The 19,036-nt window shown below is 35.0% G+C and overlaps 1 protein-coding gene across 2 annotated transcripts in view; it reads right to left on the reverse strand.

Annotated features, from left to right (window-relative positions):
* GRID2 (glutamate ionotropic receptor delta type subunit 2) overlaps window positions 1-19,036 on the reverse strand; it is a 1,458,882-nt gene that overhangs the window by 527,521 nt on the left and 912,325 nt on the right. For both annotated transcript variants that reach the window (XM_055296994.2, XM_055296993.2), the window contains 2 exons: window positions 12,771-12,944; window positions 5,135-5,296 (listed from right to left, as the gene is read on the reverse strand). In XM_055296994.2, the coding sequence (XP_055152969.1) occupies window positions 5,135-5,296; window positions 12,771-12,944 (336 nt within the window). The remainder of the gene's footprint in view (window positions 1-5,134; window positions 5,297-12,770; window positions 12,945-19,036) is intronic.

Consider the following 19,036-nt stretch of genomic DNA (forward strand, 5'->3'; position numbering starts at 1 on the left):
GATAATATTTGGCAGGAATCAACAGGCAAGCATCAACTGCTAATTTTTTAAAAAAGAATGAAAATGAGGAGGCACTTAATCTACCAATGCATATAATAAATTGTAAAGCTCGGGTACACAAGAGTACCTGAGAAACAGCAACCTTTCTCATTACTAGACATTTATACTACTATGTCAATGACATTATTTTTAATTCTTTTGTTTCATTCCCCATAATAAGAATAGAAATTAATTTAGGGATAGAAACTTGTTCTCTTCTTGCTTGTACTTTGTGCAGCAGCACACAGATTTTTAATGTGTATGTAGCATGCCCTTAATATAGACATTTTGTATTTATTTGAATGTAATTAAAAATTTCATCACTAGAATACTCCCATTGTAATAAAGAGCCTGACCTCATTTGTGTTGCTGGCTGCTGACTTCTTGTTAAGCCTTACCCTCCCTTTCTTTGACCCCACATCTGTACAGTCTGATTAAGAAAGGCCATCCTACATCTACTTATTTGACACCTGTGGGAAACTTGAGCTTCTCAAATCTCCAGCCCCCATGAGTGGGAACCTTTTCCCAGCCCTAACCCCTAGTCACCAAACAGGCCCAGGCCACTCCCTCTGTTTTGTCCAAACCAGCCTGAATCTGTGTGGGGCCATTCTGCTCTTCCTGGGAGTCGCTATGTGAGTAATGAACTTTCTTTCTCACTTGATGTGTGGAGTATCACCAGCATTGACATCTAAATAGGTGACCAAAAACACTCATATGATGCAAAAAGTAATACAATTTTTTTTTAAAAAAATCCATTTTTAAACTCAGTTTGAAATGTGAGAAAAAAATATAAAATTGAACATTTGTAATCATGTATATTATTCAAACTGAGTTTCTCGACACAAAGAATGGATATATTTCTTTAAAATGTGACACTGGGGCAGAAGCTGACAGGGACAAATGTACACATAGTCCCACAAAATAAAATTTCATAATTATTGTATTAAATAATTGTTTTGGTTATTAATTTTCTAACAGCAATATCTTATATATTGAATTTCTACATGAAAAATACTGACATATTATGGTGTCTCTTTTTCCTTCCTCCTGATCTTCTCACTAAAGTGTTTTCTAAGCAACCTCCTAAACTATTATTTTGTCTTTGTATGAAAGCTTCAGGAGAATAAATATATTCAGGTTCCTGCATCCTAGCCAAACCATGAATTAATAAATTGGCAGGATTAGAATCATGTTCAACAACCTCCCTTGGATTTATACCTGCCAGCTCTCTACATAGATAAGGCTAGAAGATTTTGGCAACACCTTGAGGCTAGATTAGACTTACTCATTTTTCAGTTGAAAAGTCTTTCTCTGCCAATATATTCAATACATTTAATTCTCAAGTACTTTTGCTGAAAACAGCCAAAATTCTTGTGAAAATTATCCTTGGCAAAGAAGACACAGCATTACTATGGTTTGAAATCCCCACCAAAACTCAGCTTGAAATGCAATTGCCATTGTAATGGTATTAAGAAGTAGAAACTTTAAGAGATGATTAGATCATGAGAGTTTTGCCTTCATGAACAGATTAATGCTGTTATTGCATTAATAACAATAATGGGTTAATTGTCACAAGAATTTGGTCCCCTTTTGGTCTCTGTCTCATGCGTTTGCTTGCCATGTGGTGTCCTTTCACCTAGGATAACCCTTATCAGATGCCAGCTCCAAGCCCTTGGACTTCCCAGTTCCACAACTGTGTGCCACATAAATTTCTGTTCTTAATAAATTACCAAGTCCATGGTATTCTAGCAGCAGAAAACAAATCAAGAGAGAAAACTGGTACCAATGAGTGGAGCTGTTGCTATAATAAATACTTGAATAAGTGGAAGTGACTTTGGAACTGCATAAAGGTAGAGGCTTGAAGAATTTGAAGGATCAGACTAGCAAAAAAACTGTACTGCTGTGAATAGAGCTTTAAGGGCAATTCTAGTGAGGACTTGAAAGAGGAGAGCTGTAAAGTCTGAATCTTCTTAAGAGTTTATTTAATTTGTTGTGACCAGGATACTCATAAAAATATGGAGAGAAAAGGACATTCTGGTGAGGTCTCAGACAGAAATGAGGAATAGGGTATTGGAAACTGGATTGAAAGCCATCCTTGCTGTAAAGTAACAAACACCCTGGTTGAATTGTGGCCGTATTCTAGGACTTTGTAGAATTCAGAACTTAGGGGCAATGAACTAGAATATCTGGTTGAAGAAATTTCTAAACAGCAGAGCATTCAGGCTTCTGCCTGGCTACTTTTACCTGTATATAGTAAGATGTGAGAGAAATAAATGACTTAAAGATAGATTTTGTACTTAAGAGAGAAGCAGACAAAAAATCTGAAAAACTTACAGGGTGGCTATGTAAAGAGTGAAAACGTATGTTCAGGGACAGGCATGGTGGCTCACACCTGTAATCCCAGCACTTTAGGAGGCTGAGGCAGGCAGATCATGAGGGCAGGAGATAAAGACCAGCCTGGCCAACATGATGAAACTCTGTCTCTACTAAAAATACAAAAAATTAGCCAGGTGTGATGGCACATGGCTCTAGTCCCAGTTACTCAGGAGGTTCAAGAATCGCTTGAACCCGGGAGGTGGAGGCTGTAGTGAGCTGAGATTGCACCACTGCACTCCAGCCTGTGCGAGCTGTCAAAAAAAAATTATATATATAAAATATTCAGGAGAGAATACCAAGGGTGCAGTCAAGTACTATTTGCTAAAGATAATATGGCTACAAAGGAGTGATGTGCTATTTATCAGGACAATAGGAGAAATATTTAAAAGGAATTTCAAAAGTCTTTGAAGCTGCTGCTGCCCTCACAGGCTCTAGGAAGGCAAAATGATTTCAGGGGATATGCCTAAGGCACTCATCATGGGCTCCCTGTCCAGGGCCACCTAGCAACTCTTCTCCCCATATTTCAGTGTAACATTCTTCACCTGCCCCAGTTGTGGCTCAAGTGGACCCAGGTAAAGCTTGGGCTGTCACTCTGCAGAGTGCAAATGGTAAGCTGTGGCAGCATCAATATGGTGTTACACTTTCAGGCATTAAGAACTCTGGCTATGGGTTCCTCCACCAAAATTTACAAGGATGTCACAAAAAGCATGAAGACCCAGGCAGAGACTTGTCTCCAGGGTCAAACCACCACAGAGAGCCCCTACTAAGACAATGCTGAGTAAAAATGTGGGTTTGGACTTGCCACAAAGAGTTTCCATTAGGGCAATGACTACTGGAGCTATGGAAGTGGGACCATCCCTAAGACCACAGAACTGTAGGACTAAAACAGCATGTGACTCCAACCTGTGAGAGCTGCAGAAGCTGGGTCCAGCAAAGCCCTGGGAGTAGGGCTGCCTGAGGCCTTGCGGGCCCAATCCCTGTCTCAGTGTATCCAGAAATGAGCGCATGGTGTAAAAGGATATTGTTTCTCAGCTTTATGACTTAAATTATTTTTTGTGTTGGGTTTCAGATTTACTTAGGACCAGTTATCATTCTTTTGTTGCCTATTTCTCTATTTTGGAATAGAAATGTCTATCCTATGACTGTCCCACCACTGCATTTTGGAAGTAGATAATCAGTTTTGAATTCATAGTTTCACAGCTGGCAGAAATTTGCATCATCATGAATCATGTGAGTCTCATCCATATCTGATTTAAATAAGACTCTGAAATGTGGACTTTTGAGTTAATGCTGAAACAAGTTAAAACTTTTGGAACTATAGGGATAGAATGAATATATGTTATATGTGACAGGGACATGAGTTTTGGGGGTCAAAGGATGGAATACTAAGATTTTAGTCTCCCCTCCTAAACTCACATTGAAACTTAATTGCTATTGCAATGGCATTAAGGATGGGGACATTGAGGTGATTAGATCATGAGGATGCCACCTCATGAATAGATTAATGCCCATATAATGGGAGTGGATTAGTTATCCAGGAAGTCTTGGCCCCCTTTTTGCCTCTATCTTGTGCAGCTGCTTAGCATGTGATGCCCTTCTGCCATGAGATGACCCTCTCCAGATGTGGGTGCCATGGTCTTGGACTTCCCAGCCTTGAGAATCATGAGCCAAAAAACTTCCATTTTTTATATATTTCCCAATTTGTGGTAACCAGTTAGAACAGCAGAAAAGGGACTGATACAAGTACCAAGAGAAAGATCCAGGCTATTCTCTATTTAAAACATTTATTTCTTCTACTTCTAGTTTTTGTACACCTAGTTCACTTCTAATATTAAATTTTTATATTTTACTCTGACTTTTTAGGGCATTTATACTTCATTTGACTAGCTATTTTTCTTTGGGTTTCAAGAAAGAAAGGAAAATACATGCAGAAAGAAAAAGGATGGGTAAAATAAAGAATATAAACTTCCAAATGTCTGTCTCCTTTGTGTAAAGGGTATAGGAGAATTTGTTTTATTAATCATTTCATTTTAAATCCAAGAGGCGGTACAAGACAAATGGAAAATGTCAGGAAGGATGACATGACAAAGAGTCTAATAAACTGCAGAATGCTTATACCACTGAGAGGAGCTAAACAACATAAACTGCCTTCTGGGAATGGAACAGGTAGCTAAGCCAAACAGATTCACAGCCGGAATAAGCAACACATTGACAGTGAAGAAAAATAATGCAATCAGTTACCTCAAATAATTCACAAATGCTGCAACATAATATCTACTTATGAATCCTATCCTTATCATAAGACAAATTAAAGGCCATCACATCCAGTGTCTTACCATGTATATTATCTAACTGAAAAAGTGCTAATTAAATCTACTGTTAATTTTTTTAGTGGATGGCGTGAGTTTTTTAAAAGCCTTTTGTATTTTGCGACAGGCACCAAAATAATTTCAGTATCTCTAATGCTAATGACATAGTCAAGTCACTATATCTCAACCACAATTTTTTTTACTTGCATAAAATTCCCTTATAAATAAGGAAGTCTCCCCTTTTTATATGTTGATGACTCTCTCACCTTTTTTCTTTTTCAATATTTAATTTCCCCATTACACTGTTTTGTGCTTAGAATTCATAGAAATATTAAAGAGGAAACCCTTTTTCTAAAATGTGTCAAATAATTATTTACCATATCCTTTTTACATGAAAATTAAGAAGTTACCTTCTTGATGGTCTCCAACATGGAGCGCCCACCCTGCCAGGGCTTTGAGTTCTTTCTGATACATGACAGACTTGCCATGCTGTGCCACTTTCGGTCCTCCAGCTTCTTATGAAAAGCATTAGCAAGCAGAAGCACTGTGTCATATATGTAAAGGTTGGAAATCTGAAAAGACATTAGAAAGTGATCATTAGAATCACTGACACCAGTCATCAAGAATAAGGAAAAAAAATAATTGTCTCAGCTGCTTCTGTTCATGTCATAGATGGCTGGTTTACTGGGTTATTAAGCAGAAGGTTTCTTTTGTCATTTCCTGGGCAATTTTGTCATTGAGAATGAAGTCTTGTCTGATTGTATGCCTCAATTGCTTTTTCAGCTTATTTAAGTGTGAAAGAGAAGATTTAAAAAAGAAAGAAAGAAATTTCGACAGAGATAAGGCTGTTAGTGTTAGACCTTAGAAAATCATTGGCCCTTATTTCTCTCTGAGGAGGTAAGAATCTAAGGGTTTAAGATTGGAAGGGCAAACTGAATAATACATTTCCTGAATATGTTAAGTTTTTGCATTCTAGTTATTCAGACGGAAAAATATCAACTTGACCTCATATATGAATGTCATAGGCACATAAAAAAGAAGTAGTCAACTGTGTGTATGTTTGTGTATATGGAGATTCTTAAATGAAATAATGAAAGAACACAACCATTTATATGTATTATAGTGATCAAGGATCTATACAAAATTATACAGGTATACACATGCATTGCAATTCATTGATTTCACAAATACCATAAACTATTAACTGTTTGTGAATGTGTGTTTACATTAACACTTTCTTCTTCTAAGACAACCATGTTATTAACTTCTTTCTACATAGATTGAAAAATAAATTATAGCCAATTTTTTGCTAAGGTTTAACTGTATTCTTACAATTAAGTTTCACCAGAGCTACTATTTATACTGTCAATTAATCACCAAAGGTGCTTATTTTTCAAAGAAGTTAAAAATTATTCAGAAAACATAATACCAAAAGGAATCCTAGGTCAATAAAAGCTGCTTAATGTTATATATCCTCTGAAGGAAAAACTCAATATAAAATTAAAAAATGAGGAATCAATGTAGTGATGAAAATTAATTCCATATTAAAGCATTTGTGTTTTTCAGGTTTTTGGAAGTATATTGTTATCACGGTATTTCCTAAAAACATACGGGAGAATATATAGATTGTCCTCGGGTTATAATTAATCATGGAGGAAATTTTTTAAATAGTCTACCCACATCACAGAATGGTACTAAGCTTTGGCTATTGAGATAATCAGAGTCTGATGCAATGCACAGCTTTTAATAAGAACTTCCTAACAGTGCCTTGTGAGTTTTCTTTTACATACCATGTAAATCTTCAATCATTTGTGTTTGTTAAGTATCATTTTATATGTATAATACTTGTAGGCCTTTTTTGAAGAGACATTGAACGCTCAATGTATTATGTGCAATACAAGTTTGTCCTTCATAAGGAAATACTAGGACTGGCTATTTTCACTCCCTATCCCAGCCACTCCCCATTTTGCCCGATAATTACTAGATAGACTACAAAAGAATGGCTGAAATCTGATATACAGCTAAAACTAGTCCATGAATCAACATTCAGGTTGGAATTAGGCAGTAAAGACCCAACAGGAAAATATAGAAGTTACATGAAGGATACATGTCCAGGGAAATCAAAATAATACACAATCGTCTGGCCTTTCCTAACCCCTCCTGGTTCTACTGCCTGACACTTGCTTCATCTTACTTTTCTAGCTTTATTTTACTCTTCCCTTTGGTGAACGTGTATTTAAGATTGTTGGGGTATCACTGATGGACATTTGGGTTGGTTCCAAGTCTTTGCTGTTGTGAGTAGTGCCGCAATAAACATACGTGTGCATGTGTCTTTAGAAAATGTGGACATATAAACCATGGAATACTATGTAGCCATAAAAAATGGTAAGTTCATGTCCTTTGTAGGGACATGGATGAAGCTGGAAACCATCATTCTCAGCAAACTATCGCAAGGACAAAAAACCAAACACCGCATGTTCTCACTCATAGGTGGGAATTGAATAATAAGAACACCTGGACACAGGATGGGGAACATCACACACCGGAGCTTGTTGTGGGGTTGGGGGAGCAGGGAGGGATAGCATTAGGAGATATACCTAATGTAAATGACAAGTTAATGGGTGCAGCACACCAACATGGCACATGTGTACATATGTAACAAGGAACACACAGTGCATACGTCTTTGAAACATATCAGAATACTAAATTCTTTTTTAAATCTACCTTTTCCACAAAAGAATAAATTCCTCCTGAATGGGGACTCATACTGTACATCTTTTCTCTTCCATTTTTCCCTGTAATTTATTTCTCTTAGGCTTAGCCTAAAGCCTAGCACATATTTGGTTTTTGATAAACAATTGTCAAGTAAAAGAAGACAAAGGATGGAGAGAGGAGAAAAAAAGAAAGTCAATTTTAAAGCTAGGTGTGTTTGACAGAAGTTGAGACATGACAAATCTGGTAACCCGGGTTCTATCCAAACCTGAGACTCCTGGGGCACATTCTCTATTGCAGACCCTGAGGCATGTATTTTGAGCATCTATGCTAGTCTTAAAGGTGAGTGCTTTGTACCTGTTACGTGACAGGCATTTTCAATAAATGACTACGTCTCCTCATTTGTCCACATTCCAAACTGCAGGATAAAGAAGTGGTGGTAATATTCTCTGAGCTTTTCATTACCTCTCCTAATCTGACACTTTTTCTTTTGCAGGCAAGTGCCCATTCTTCAAGCTTCACACTCTTTCCTATGCTACGCTTTATTGCTTTTTTCTGTCATCATTAACTGATCTTTTGGTCTTTTTTTTTATTTGTAAGGCCTTTCACTCCTCCTTCACAATAATACCAAACTATCTCTCATCATTTTAAAAGGTCACTTCAATTTCTATACAGATGATCTTCACTTCTACTTAGGCCTCAACCAACACAAATGACCATTTACTGAACGGAAACATACACCACCTCTAAAATCATAGACTCCAGTATGTCACATATGACCAATCATTTCTGTCTACCTTACTGGCACTACACTTATTCTTTGACATCACCAAACCTCCACACTCACCTCTACATGACAAGCTTTCAATATTTGACACCATCTATGGCTTGCTTTGAAATATCTTTCTTTTAGTTTTCATCACCTGGTATAGTTTCTAGGCTGATCATCTTAATTCTCTTTCTCTTGTGTTTCAATGTTTCTGTTAAAAATTTAGTATCCAGAATTGACACATTATTACAGATGTGATCTGACTAGGAGAGAATAGTGTAAGACATTAGATCTCTTTATCTTAGCAAAATTCTTCTGACATAGAGACCACAATTATATTAAAATAGTTACAGCAAATATGATTTGTGTGATACACACACCGAATTTACCTTCAACTTAAGGGATCTGAACAGCTGTCAAACCAGGATTCTTCCATCTAGGCTTCAGGTAATTGATTTTGAACCTATACTTTATCTGTGCTTTTTCAAATTTAGGCTTATTATTCAGTCAACACTAACAATTTGGAACTTGATTATCTAATACAACATAAGCTTTCTCTTCTAGCTTTATGCCATTTACAAGTTTGATAGGCATGTTTTATTCATCTTCATTCACGTAGTGATAGACATTTTAAAAATATTAGGTCCAAGAATAGAATCTTGTGAATGACCATAGGCAGTTCCTTGCATTTCAGGAATAGAATGTTTATCAGTGCAGTTTGAATATTCATCTGGTTCTACAACCCTCAAACTCGGGACAAAAGAAACCCTGGTGGTAAGTTGTGGATATCAGGAAGTACTCAAAAGCCACAGAATACATCTAAGGCATATTCTAGTCATATCAATATTGCTTGAAGATTTGATTGATTCATTTAGATATCAATTTTGTTTGAAGATTTGGAGAAAATCAACTAAATAGTTTAATTGGTAAATAATTTGAAGTATTACTTTTAATTGTATATACACAGATGTTATAACTTTTAAAGGTAATAATGAGACTTAAATATTTTCAAGCTTTATTTTGCTTTCTATCCGAGGCCAGAGTGTTCACTATCTTCTGCCTTCAGGAACCCTTTGGTGAAAATGTTTCAGTGTCATCATTCTGTCAAGACTTTTCAATATCTTTCCTAAGGATTTCAGGTAAAAATTTGTCAAACACCACATAAAAATCAACATGCAACACATAGCTTTATGACATTCTCCCAATCTAAAAAAAAAAAAAAACTTATTAATAAAGGCTTAGTTTGGCAGTGTTTGTTTTTAAGGAAGCCCTGTTGTCTTATCTGAGGTACTCCAAACCATTGATTTAATAATATATTCTACAGTTTATCTACATAGTAACATTTAATATACTAAACTCCATGAGAATCTTTTTTCCTTCCTTTCAGTCATTGGGACAATACACCAATCTCCTGTACCTTGGTCCTCTTCCTAAGTGTTTCTCCAGTATTTCTGAGTTATCATATTTTGATAATTCCTGCTGGCTGATTGGCTACTCTGAGCAATTATTTGGCAATCCTAATTCAAAGCAGTGCCCCTACTCTTGCTATCTCCCTGCTCCTTCTGAACCAGTGGAATATTTTCTTTCAATGAATTTTACTCTAACCTTCCCAATTTGAAGATAGTTTTTCTTAGATGGAGAAAGGAGCAAAAGTATTGGAATATTTCTGTTTTCTCTCCATTAGCAGCCAAACTAACATTAGTTTCACTAAGCAGTAAATGGATCACTTCCTGCTTGTTACATATGTTGCAAAAACACCATTTTCTAGCTAAAAGGTGTTCTTTAATATTTATTTTGCAACTTCAGCTAATCTTGGGTTTCAGTTTTTGGGCACTAATTAAAAAATTTGTGAAATGTATTTTCTGTTTTTTCTAAATTTTACTTCTCTGTCTATGTATATTACAATAGGTAACAGTCCAGAGATCAAATTCTATCACACATAAGAGGGATGTTAACATGTAACAAATCCTCAAAGCAAAATTAGTTTTCTTATTTTCTTCCATCTGTGGGTTTGACAGGACCAAGATGAAGGTATGAGTCAGGAGGAAGTTGGTGCTTCCCCATACTTTATTGTTTCAGGTAAGATTAGGAATATAGATATAAATAAAATATTTGTTCACAGACATTGAAGTCCTCATCAACTGAAATGGAAAGATTTTGTTGTTAGGCAAATATGCTGTAAAATAATTTCTGCTGTCCCTAAATGACACAGTCAATAATTTTTCTTAAGTTTGTATCTCATTCCTGATACTTCTTTTGACAAAAACCACTTTTAATATTTTATAATTTTCTAAATCAAAATTCTTTCATTTATTTTTTTCTATTTAGAATTCTATCATTTTCAGATCAATTATATCCATGACCAGTTAAAAATGCAAACATGGGACATTATAAGCATATTGATATGGTTTGGCTGTGTCCCAATCCAAATCTCATCTTGAATTGTAGTTCCCATAATTCCACGTATCGTAAGAGGGACCTGGTGGGAGGTAATCGAATGATGGGGACGATTATCTGCTTGCTATTCTCATGATAGTAGTGAGTTTTCACGAGATCTGATGGTTTTATAAGTGGGTTTTCCTCATTTTGCTCAGCACTTCGCTTACCTGCTGCCATGTGAGGAAGGACACGTTTGCTTCCCTTTTCGCCATGAATGTAAGTTTCCTTAGGCTTCCCTGCCCTGAGGAACTGTGAGTCAATTAAACCTCTTCCCTGTACTTTATGGCAGTGTGAGAATGAACTAATACCCATATAGATAACGGTGGAACTGAAATTTAAGGAGACGTTGTTAAGGCTTCAGAAGATTTACTTTGACTATTGCCTTCTCCTTAATTACATTCCAACATATATATTCATACAGATCCAAAGCACTGTGTTAATTATGATGGAGGAAATGGTAGAGAAGCATGTTATGGGTACTTATGATGCTGGGTTCTTGAAGGGACATATCTATTTATTTTGAAATAGGGACTTACTTTGAAACACAGGCTGGAGGCTGGAGTGCAGTAGCACAATCTTGGCTCACTGCAGCCTCGACCTCTAGGGCTCAGGTGATTCTCCCATCTCAGCCTCCTGAGTAGCTAGGACTACAGGAGGATACCACCACACCTGGCTAATTATTTATTTTTTTTTTTTTTCAGAGATTGGGTTTTGCCATGCTGCCCAGGCTGGTCTCAAGCTTCTGGGTTCAAGTGATTCTCCCTCTTGACCTCCCAGATTGCTGGGATTGCAGGTGTAGCCGCTGCACCTGGCCATGGAAAGGACCTATTCTAAAGGAGCTTAAAATCTAGTAGGCAACAGAAAGTTACAGGGCAATGATCCTGGAGCCAGTCCGCACACTACAGTGATAGTAATTAGAAGAAATGGTTGGATAAATGGCAAATCCTTTTTTAAAAATTCAAAGTTGACTAAGGATATGGAGGTTGTGGGGTTATTTTTCAGAGTAATTTTGCAAAACACCTTATTTATCTAGTACTATTAGAGAGGAACTAGTTTTCGTAGGGTTATATTTCCAAACTGTTAAAACTGAAAATCTCGAAGTACTAAAATGTTTCCTATGGTAAATATTTTAAAGAACAGGTTTCTAAAATATATTAGGTTTTGCTGACTTCTAAAATTGGCCATGACTTTAATATTTGCTGATATCTCAGGGTTATTGTTTAAATATTAACTTATACGCCAGCATTATACTGCAGTGATACCTTTAGGAGTTGTTTTATGGCACAGATTTGTTTTTGCAGGAAGAGTCCTATACTGACAGGTTATATGAGTTAGTTTATCTGATTGATTTTTTTTCCCCTGTCTCTTGCTTAAGAGGGCCCCTTAAGGCTCCCTGCTGTTGTCCTGTGTGCCTGCTTTGTGTAACACCCCCTTCAAATTGACATATTGAGATCTCCAGTGCAAAGTGAAAAAAAATCAGAGAGGCTTTTTCTTAAGAAAAAGAAATAGGCTTCAAGTAAGTATTTAAAGGGCATTGTTATGAGTAAGCTACAGAGACTTGGTGTACTCTGTTTTGCTGTTCAGAGATTTTATTTGTATCTTTCAAATTCTTTGTTGTATTCTGAATGCTGAAGGTTTCAGCAGTATCCTCTCGGAGTTGGATATGACCATACAATGCTACAGCACTTTTTTCATATCTAATTTTTTTTGTTGGAGTTATTCATACTGGAGGCCAATCTTTTTAAAAAGAATAAATATCTATGTCCTTCTTATGCCAGAAAAGTCAAGCACATTTATTAGTTTAATAATTTAGAGTTTGGAATCAGGAGTACCAACCACAAATTCTCCTATGGGAAATGTTATGGATCTACTTGTTTAGAAGAAAATAACCTTTACTTATTATATTTTTTTATTAAACAAGTAGAAATTTTTCTATAATGAGATCAAAAAGAACAAAGACGCAAATTCTTAGCACTTTCCCCCCATTAGACTTATGAAATTGCTAGAAGAGGAGAATTGTTCAGAAATAACACATATAATTTTGAATCCAATGCAACTCATAAAGCTCTCCTTGCAATTGCCCAACAAAGCACCCTGGAAGAAATATCCTGTCATTTATAATATACCTCCATATTCTGAGCAAATGGATCCTTTGGATCACACAATGTTGAAGATATTCGATGGTTGCCACGGAAACACCGCTGACTTATATTCTGGGGAACTGGAAATGTCTGCCGAATAATCGTTAACCTCCCAATTGACCTTCTTACAAGTTCCTGTACATCCACATCATTTATTTCCTATAAGATAAGAGGTGGAAGAATTAGAGATACTTTAATACAGTCACAAAACACAAACCTATTATGAGTTGTTATCTGTAAATGTTAGGGATTCTGTTACTGTAATATATTGGTGTTAATGCTTAGCGCATATCTAAATGAAAGCAACATATTTTTGTTAAAATGATCAACTCATTTGTAGTTGCTTTCTGTGCTTTAAATTATATACATTAGTGCCTAAACAATGCTAAATGGAGCAATTGACTTACATATGGTTATTAACAATCAGTTTATAACTTATAATGTTGAACATTTTAAAAACATATAGGTGTGCTCAAAACATTTAAAAAGGTCACAAAGTAAGTTGCTATTATAGTTTATTATTAATTAATGGATTTCAAGTACCTATCACTTTGAGTATCTAGGAAGGTAATTGCCATGTAAGAGTTATACACTCGCACATACACATGCATACATATGCGCACACACACACACACACACGTACACACACATAATTAGCAATGAAAAATTTGGGTTTTAACTGAGGCAAGTAGAGCAAGAGGATATATAAGGAGTTTTTCTAATAATTTATTAGAATTATTGATGTTAACTCGTATGTTTCTCTTGGTAAGGAATAGATGAAAACTTCTGTTGTTTAATACAGTCTGAATCAGGATGAGATGAGAGAGAAACCCAGTGCTCTTTATCTAAATTAATTTTATCTAAACAAATTTTATCTATTCTAAATGGAATTAGGATAAAAGTGATCAAAATAAATTTTAGTTTTAAGGTAGTCTTTACGAAAGAAGTTTGTGCTTAATAGTGTTCATTTGGAACCTTTTCAACCAACGAAGTCTTTGTAATTAACATACTATTGGTTTCAATCAATTCTTATGGCAACAGAAATAAAAGATTGGAAACAAAATAAGTTTTGGGTTGCAGTGAGCATTTCCAAGGTTTGATCTAAGAAATTATTACAGAAAAATGAAAGAAAACAGATAATTCATAGGTGTAAATGTTCTTTTTTTCTTACCAGATTAATTACATATTATTCTTTCTTGTAGCATATGTTAGATTCAAAAATCGTCCTTTATATATGATCTTTATGAAGTATAGATTTTTCTGAAAATAAAATAATGCCTGCCATCAGCTAGCTCTAGTGTAATATCCTGGATTTCTGGGCATTTAATCAATCCTTAATGTTCCATAAAAATGGTATTTCTCAGTTTAAAATGCTGTCTTTTTTCTTTAGTCTGTGTCATTTCACTGGCCACCAAAAACTTTGTCTGTCAAAGAGCAGGTCACTTTTAAATTCTATGTAATCTATTCACAAAGTAGGATTAAATGGTATCCTGTCAACTCCATTTGAAGCCCTAATTTTAACCAGACATCTTTTAAAGTTAGTTAATATTAATATTGCTATTCAATGTCTTTCAATTTTTTTAATTCCAAATGATACAGACAGGAACTTTCATTTTAAAGGCAGTGGAAAATTGTACGACTTTTCTCATAATATTAACTAAGTTGTTTTATGTATATGGTTTTTTTTTTGCTTTAGCAATACTAAGATTTATCAACATTTTATCAAACAGCAGCATCTCTATCTACACCACTCATAATGAACTACAAATCAGCATATTAGATAAAAATTTACATTTAATAAGTATCTACTATATGTTAAGCAAAATACTAATTATTATCTCATTTTCTGCTAACAGATGATACTCTGAATCAGATGCTATTTATTCTGTTTATAAACAAAGATTCAGGAAGACTTGAAGCTCTTCATTCATAATACTCTATTCATAGGATGAATTTATAAATGTTGTGAAAAGAAAAGAGTCTCTGAAGAAGTTATACAGGCCCATATTTCCTTACAGGAATTATTTAGATTAATATTTATGAATGGTAGAAATTAAAACTGTAAAGATACATTATTTCAGCATTTAATTTCCTGTTGATTCTGGAAGGAATGATGTAGTCATCTATCATGAGCCAAATCCTTTAAGAGGACATTTTTCAAACCCACAAAAAGGGAATATGGATGGTTACCTTTTATAGGTTTCCAAAGATGAAGTTCTCAGGCACCTAAACAACTAAAATATATCTGAAGAAGTGTCAATTTGAATTGAGTGTATTTTGCCTATTATTATTTGGAGAAGGGAAGAGAAAGTAATTTTCTGGGAAGAAAGAATCGTCATTCTGAAAGAAACTAACAGACAATCTGTCTCAAAAAATTCACTTGCAATTTTAGTCTTGACGTGTGATCTCAAAAACAGTTTAACAGTGATATGAAAACTTGATTAGGCAGCTATTTTATATTTACGGAACTTTACTTGCGCATTTCAAAAGGGGCATTTCGAGAGTGGCAGATGCAATGTTATATAAACACTGAAAGACAAGTGATCATTTAATCTATAAAGAGATCCATTTAAATGGAAAAAAGTCCAGAAATAAACTTGTGTATTAAAATGTTATACAATCTACTAAGATCTATATTATTTTAATGCTCTGAATTTTTAAAAAATGTTTAAACTGTCAGATTTTTTTAAATAATCATGTGAAGAACTAGTTTACCAATAAAGCACTCACTCTCCCAAGCCCCCAGCACCATTAAATATCTTAATCTTTTAAAAGATATAGAGTATTCCTGAGCTCTAAGTAATTTAAAGAACCCAAATTATAAAATTATTTTCCTTCTTATATTCTTTATTTTATTGAGTATGTTCATAAAAGTAGAATTAACATTGCAATAACAAATGATTAAATATTTTTTAGTGACTTAACTTTTCTATTTTACTTACTTAGGCTAAGCAAGCCTTTTTTTCCAAAAATAATTTACCTAGATACTTGAAAACTACTAAGAATCAAAGTCAACATGTCTGACAAAATATTCTTATTCACTTTGCTTTAATAATTTAATGTCGGTTGAATCCTGAACTGTGAAAGCCGCAAGGAAGAAAAAAGAAATGCTAAAATACCTTCTGGGGATACAACTCCATCTAGAAACAGCCATTTCCCAGAAGAAATCTCTTAGGAGAATTGAATCATTCCTGAATCTTTGTAGTATATCAGCTTTAGGTTTAAATGAATAAGATTGTGGGAAGAAAAGACTCTCAAAATCCTTAGATCAAATGCCAATTTAGACTAAAAATAACTATTTCAGAGGAATAGTTTCCTTTTTCCCATTCTTATACCTCTTAGCATCTAACAGATATTTTTGCTCATAGTAGGTATTCAATAAATGTTGATAAATACAAAATTTATTTAATGAATGAATGGTAAGATTTTATCATCTTCTAAAGACTGATACCTGAAATTTTAATTCTAGACACCAGAACACTTTAAAATGTTAAACAATTCTAAATAAAGCAGATTTTAGTATTAAGATTAAGCCCTCTACTATGTGGTGTTTGTTTCTTATTTGTTTATATTTTTCATATTTTAGCAAAGATGACCCTTTGATGCTTCCATAAAATCTAACATTAAGATGAATCAATTATGCAAATGTTAAAAAATGGAACAAATCCAACTGTAGGCTATGTACCAACAGGAAGAGAAGCAGGATGGCAACTTTCTACTTGAAAGCTTAGAAGTGAGCAGTTCAACTCATCATTAAACTAGAAAAAATTAAAAACATCCATTACACATAAAGGCTTTTGAAATCTCAAAACAACAACAAAACCCCCCAAACCGGCCAGGCACAGTGGCTCATGCCTGTAATCCCAAAACTTTGGAAGGCTGAGTTGGGCAGATCACCTGAGGTCAGGAGTTCAAGACCAGCCTGGCCAACATGGTGAAACCCTGTTTCTACTAAAAATACAAAAATTAGCCAGGCATGGTAGCACATCCCTGTAATCCCAGCTACTCGGGAGACTGAGGCAGGAGAATCGTTTGAACCTGGGAGGAAGAGGTTGCAGTGAGCCAAGATCATGCCATTGTACTCCAGTCTGGGTGACAAGAGTAAAACTCAGTCAAAAAAAAAAAAAAAAAAACCAAACCAACAACTTTCTCCTTAAATGTAGTATTCAGCAGTGATTAACAGAGAATAATGTCTTACACTATTCAAATTAAGTAAAAAGCCAGTAAAGTCACATCAAGACAACAAAGGTCATATTCGATATTATCAGGCAATAAAAGGATATATGAAGCATTGTGCTTCTTGCAGCTCTAAACAGTGCACATCTTCCTATCTGAATTTCTAACTTTTGTAAAACTTAAATAAAGTGTTAAGCCATCTGCTTCAGGGCCCTGAAGGGATGACAATACTTGCATGGAAAGGCTGCTCTGAGCTGGATCCACTGCTTGCGTGGAGAAGATAAATACTATTACCAAGCAATAACATATGATTGATTACACCATATGAGCTAGCACAGACTCTCATTATTATAGCACACTTAATGCAAATGAAAAAAATATATTGTTTTCAAGTTTCTACATCAATTTCTATCATGATGCACAATGCCAACTTTGATTTATATTCCCTCCTTTAAAAACTATTGATGCAATAAGATTAAATAAATGTCTGCAACCCATTTTAAAATTAGCAACAAAATAATAGCTACACAAACAAAACTAGACAGATTCATGTTCTCCATGTTCAGCCAAAATGGGCATTTGCATCTTTTGAGGGTTTTTTTTATTATTACATTTAGAGTTTATTAGCTTCCTAGCAATATTGAAAAGTCCATGTCTTTTTTCTTTTATAGAAACTAGGGGCCAGGCGTGGTGGCTCACGCTTGTAATCCCAGCACTTTGGGAGGCCGAGGGGGGCGGATCACGAGGTCAGGAGATCGAGACCACGGTGAAACCCCGTCTCTACTAAAAAAAGAATACAAAAAATTAGCCGGGCGTGGTGGCAGGCGCCTGTAGTGCCAGCTACTCGGAGAGGCTGAGGCAGGAGAATGGCGTGAACCTGGGAGGCGGAGCTTGCAGTGAGCCGAGATTGCGCCACTGCACTCCAGCCTGGGCGACAGCGACAGAGCGAGATTCCATCTCAAAAAAAAAAAAAAAAAAGAAAGAAACTAGGGAAAGTTATAATTCATCCATTATAAATTCCTATAAACAAGCATGTAAATGAAAAGTGTGCAAGAAAAGTGTAAAAGTCATTTTCTGAGGCGTATTTCAGAATAAGGTAGATGAATGAGAATAAGAAGGTGGGTGAATGGAATAATTTGAAAGTAAGAGTGTTGATTTTGGATATACCAGCCAATAATGGCTTTTGTTTATTTTTTTATAGGTTAAAATACAGAAAACACTTGCTCATTATCTGAGTTTTAACCTTGTTCAGATAAAAGTACTAACCAGTGTAATGTAAATGGTATGGGTTGTGAACATTGTATTTTTTAGAGGCTAGGCAGTGTGATTTCCTCAAAAGAAATTATACCTCTGCTGGAGGACAAGAAAGTAGGGCTGTGGGTAAGAAAGAGATAACGGTTTCAGTGATGGTGATGGTGAGGTTTTATTAGACAATTCACAGTAGTAAACCTAAGTTTGAAGGAAGAGAAAATAATTGAGGTCTCCTCAATCATCTTCTAGACTTCTAACATGTGTTGAATTATTTACCAGTGAGATTGCTTTGTTTATAGGGATGTTTTATTTTGCAAAATAGTGGCCCAAATAATGGAACATCCATTTAATGACAATATTTTCATTTCTAATATTTTATGAAATAAAATTTAATAAGTTTAAAAACATGAATCATGCTTATGAAAAATACAATAAAACATAAATTTTTATTATTCTTTCCATACTATTTATTACCAATGAAATACATGCTAGTCTATTCAGGCTACACCTACACAATATGAAGATGCCATTTCTTCCAAAGTACAAATTGAGTCTTAAACAGTGGGTAAATGACCATGTTGTTCTCAGAAGCTGTACTTCAGTTTATACTTTTAAGTTCAGGTATACTTGTAGAAGCTAAATTGGATATTAAGAAAACAATTAATTAAGGGGTTCCTTCTGCAATCTTATCAACCAATAGAGGAGAGTGGCCACTTCAATTTAGTGATTGTAAGCATTAATTCATCCAGATTAATCCATTTCTCTAAGGAGGTAAGAAGTCACTTTATTTTTCTAGTAAGGTTGATTGACATGAATAGGTAAAA

The sequence above is a fragment of the Symphalangus syndactylus genome, chromosome 10 (genome assembly GCF_028878055.3).
Source record: "Symphalangus syndactylus isolate Jambi chromosome 10, NHGRI_mSymSyn1-v2.1_pri, whole genome shotgun sequence".
NCBI lineage: Eukaryota > Metazoa > Chordata > Mammalia > Primates > Hylobatidae > Symphalangus > Symphalangus syndactylus.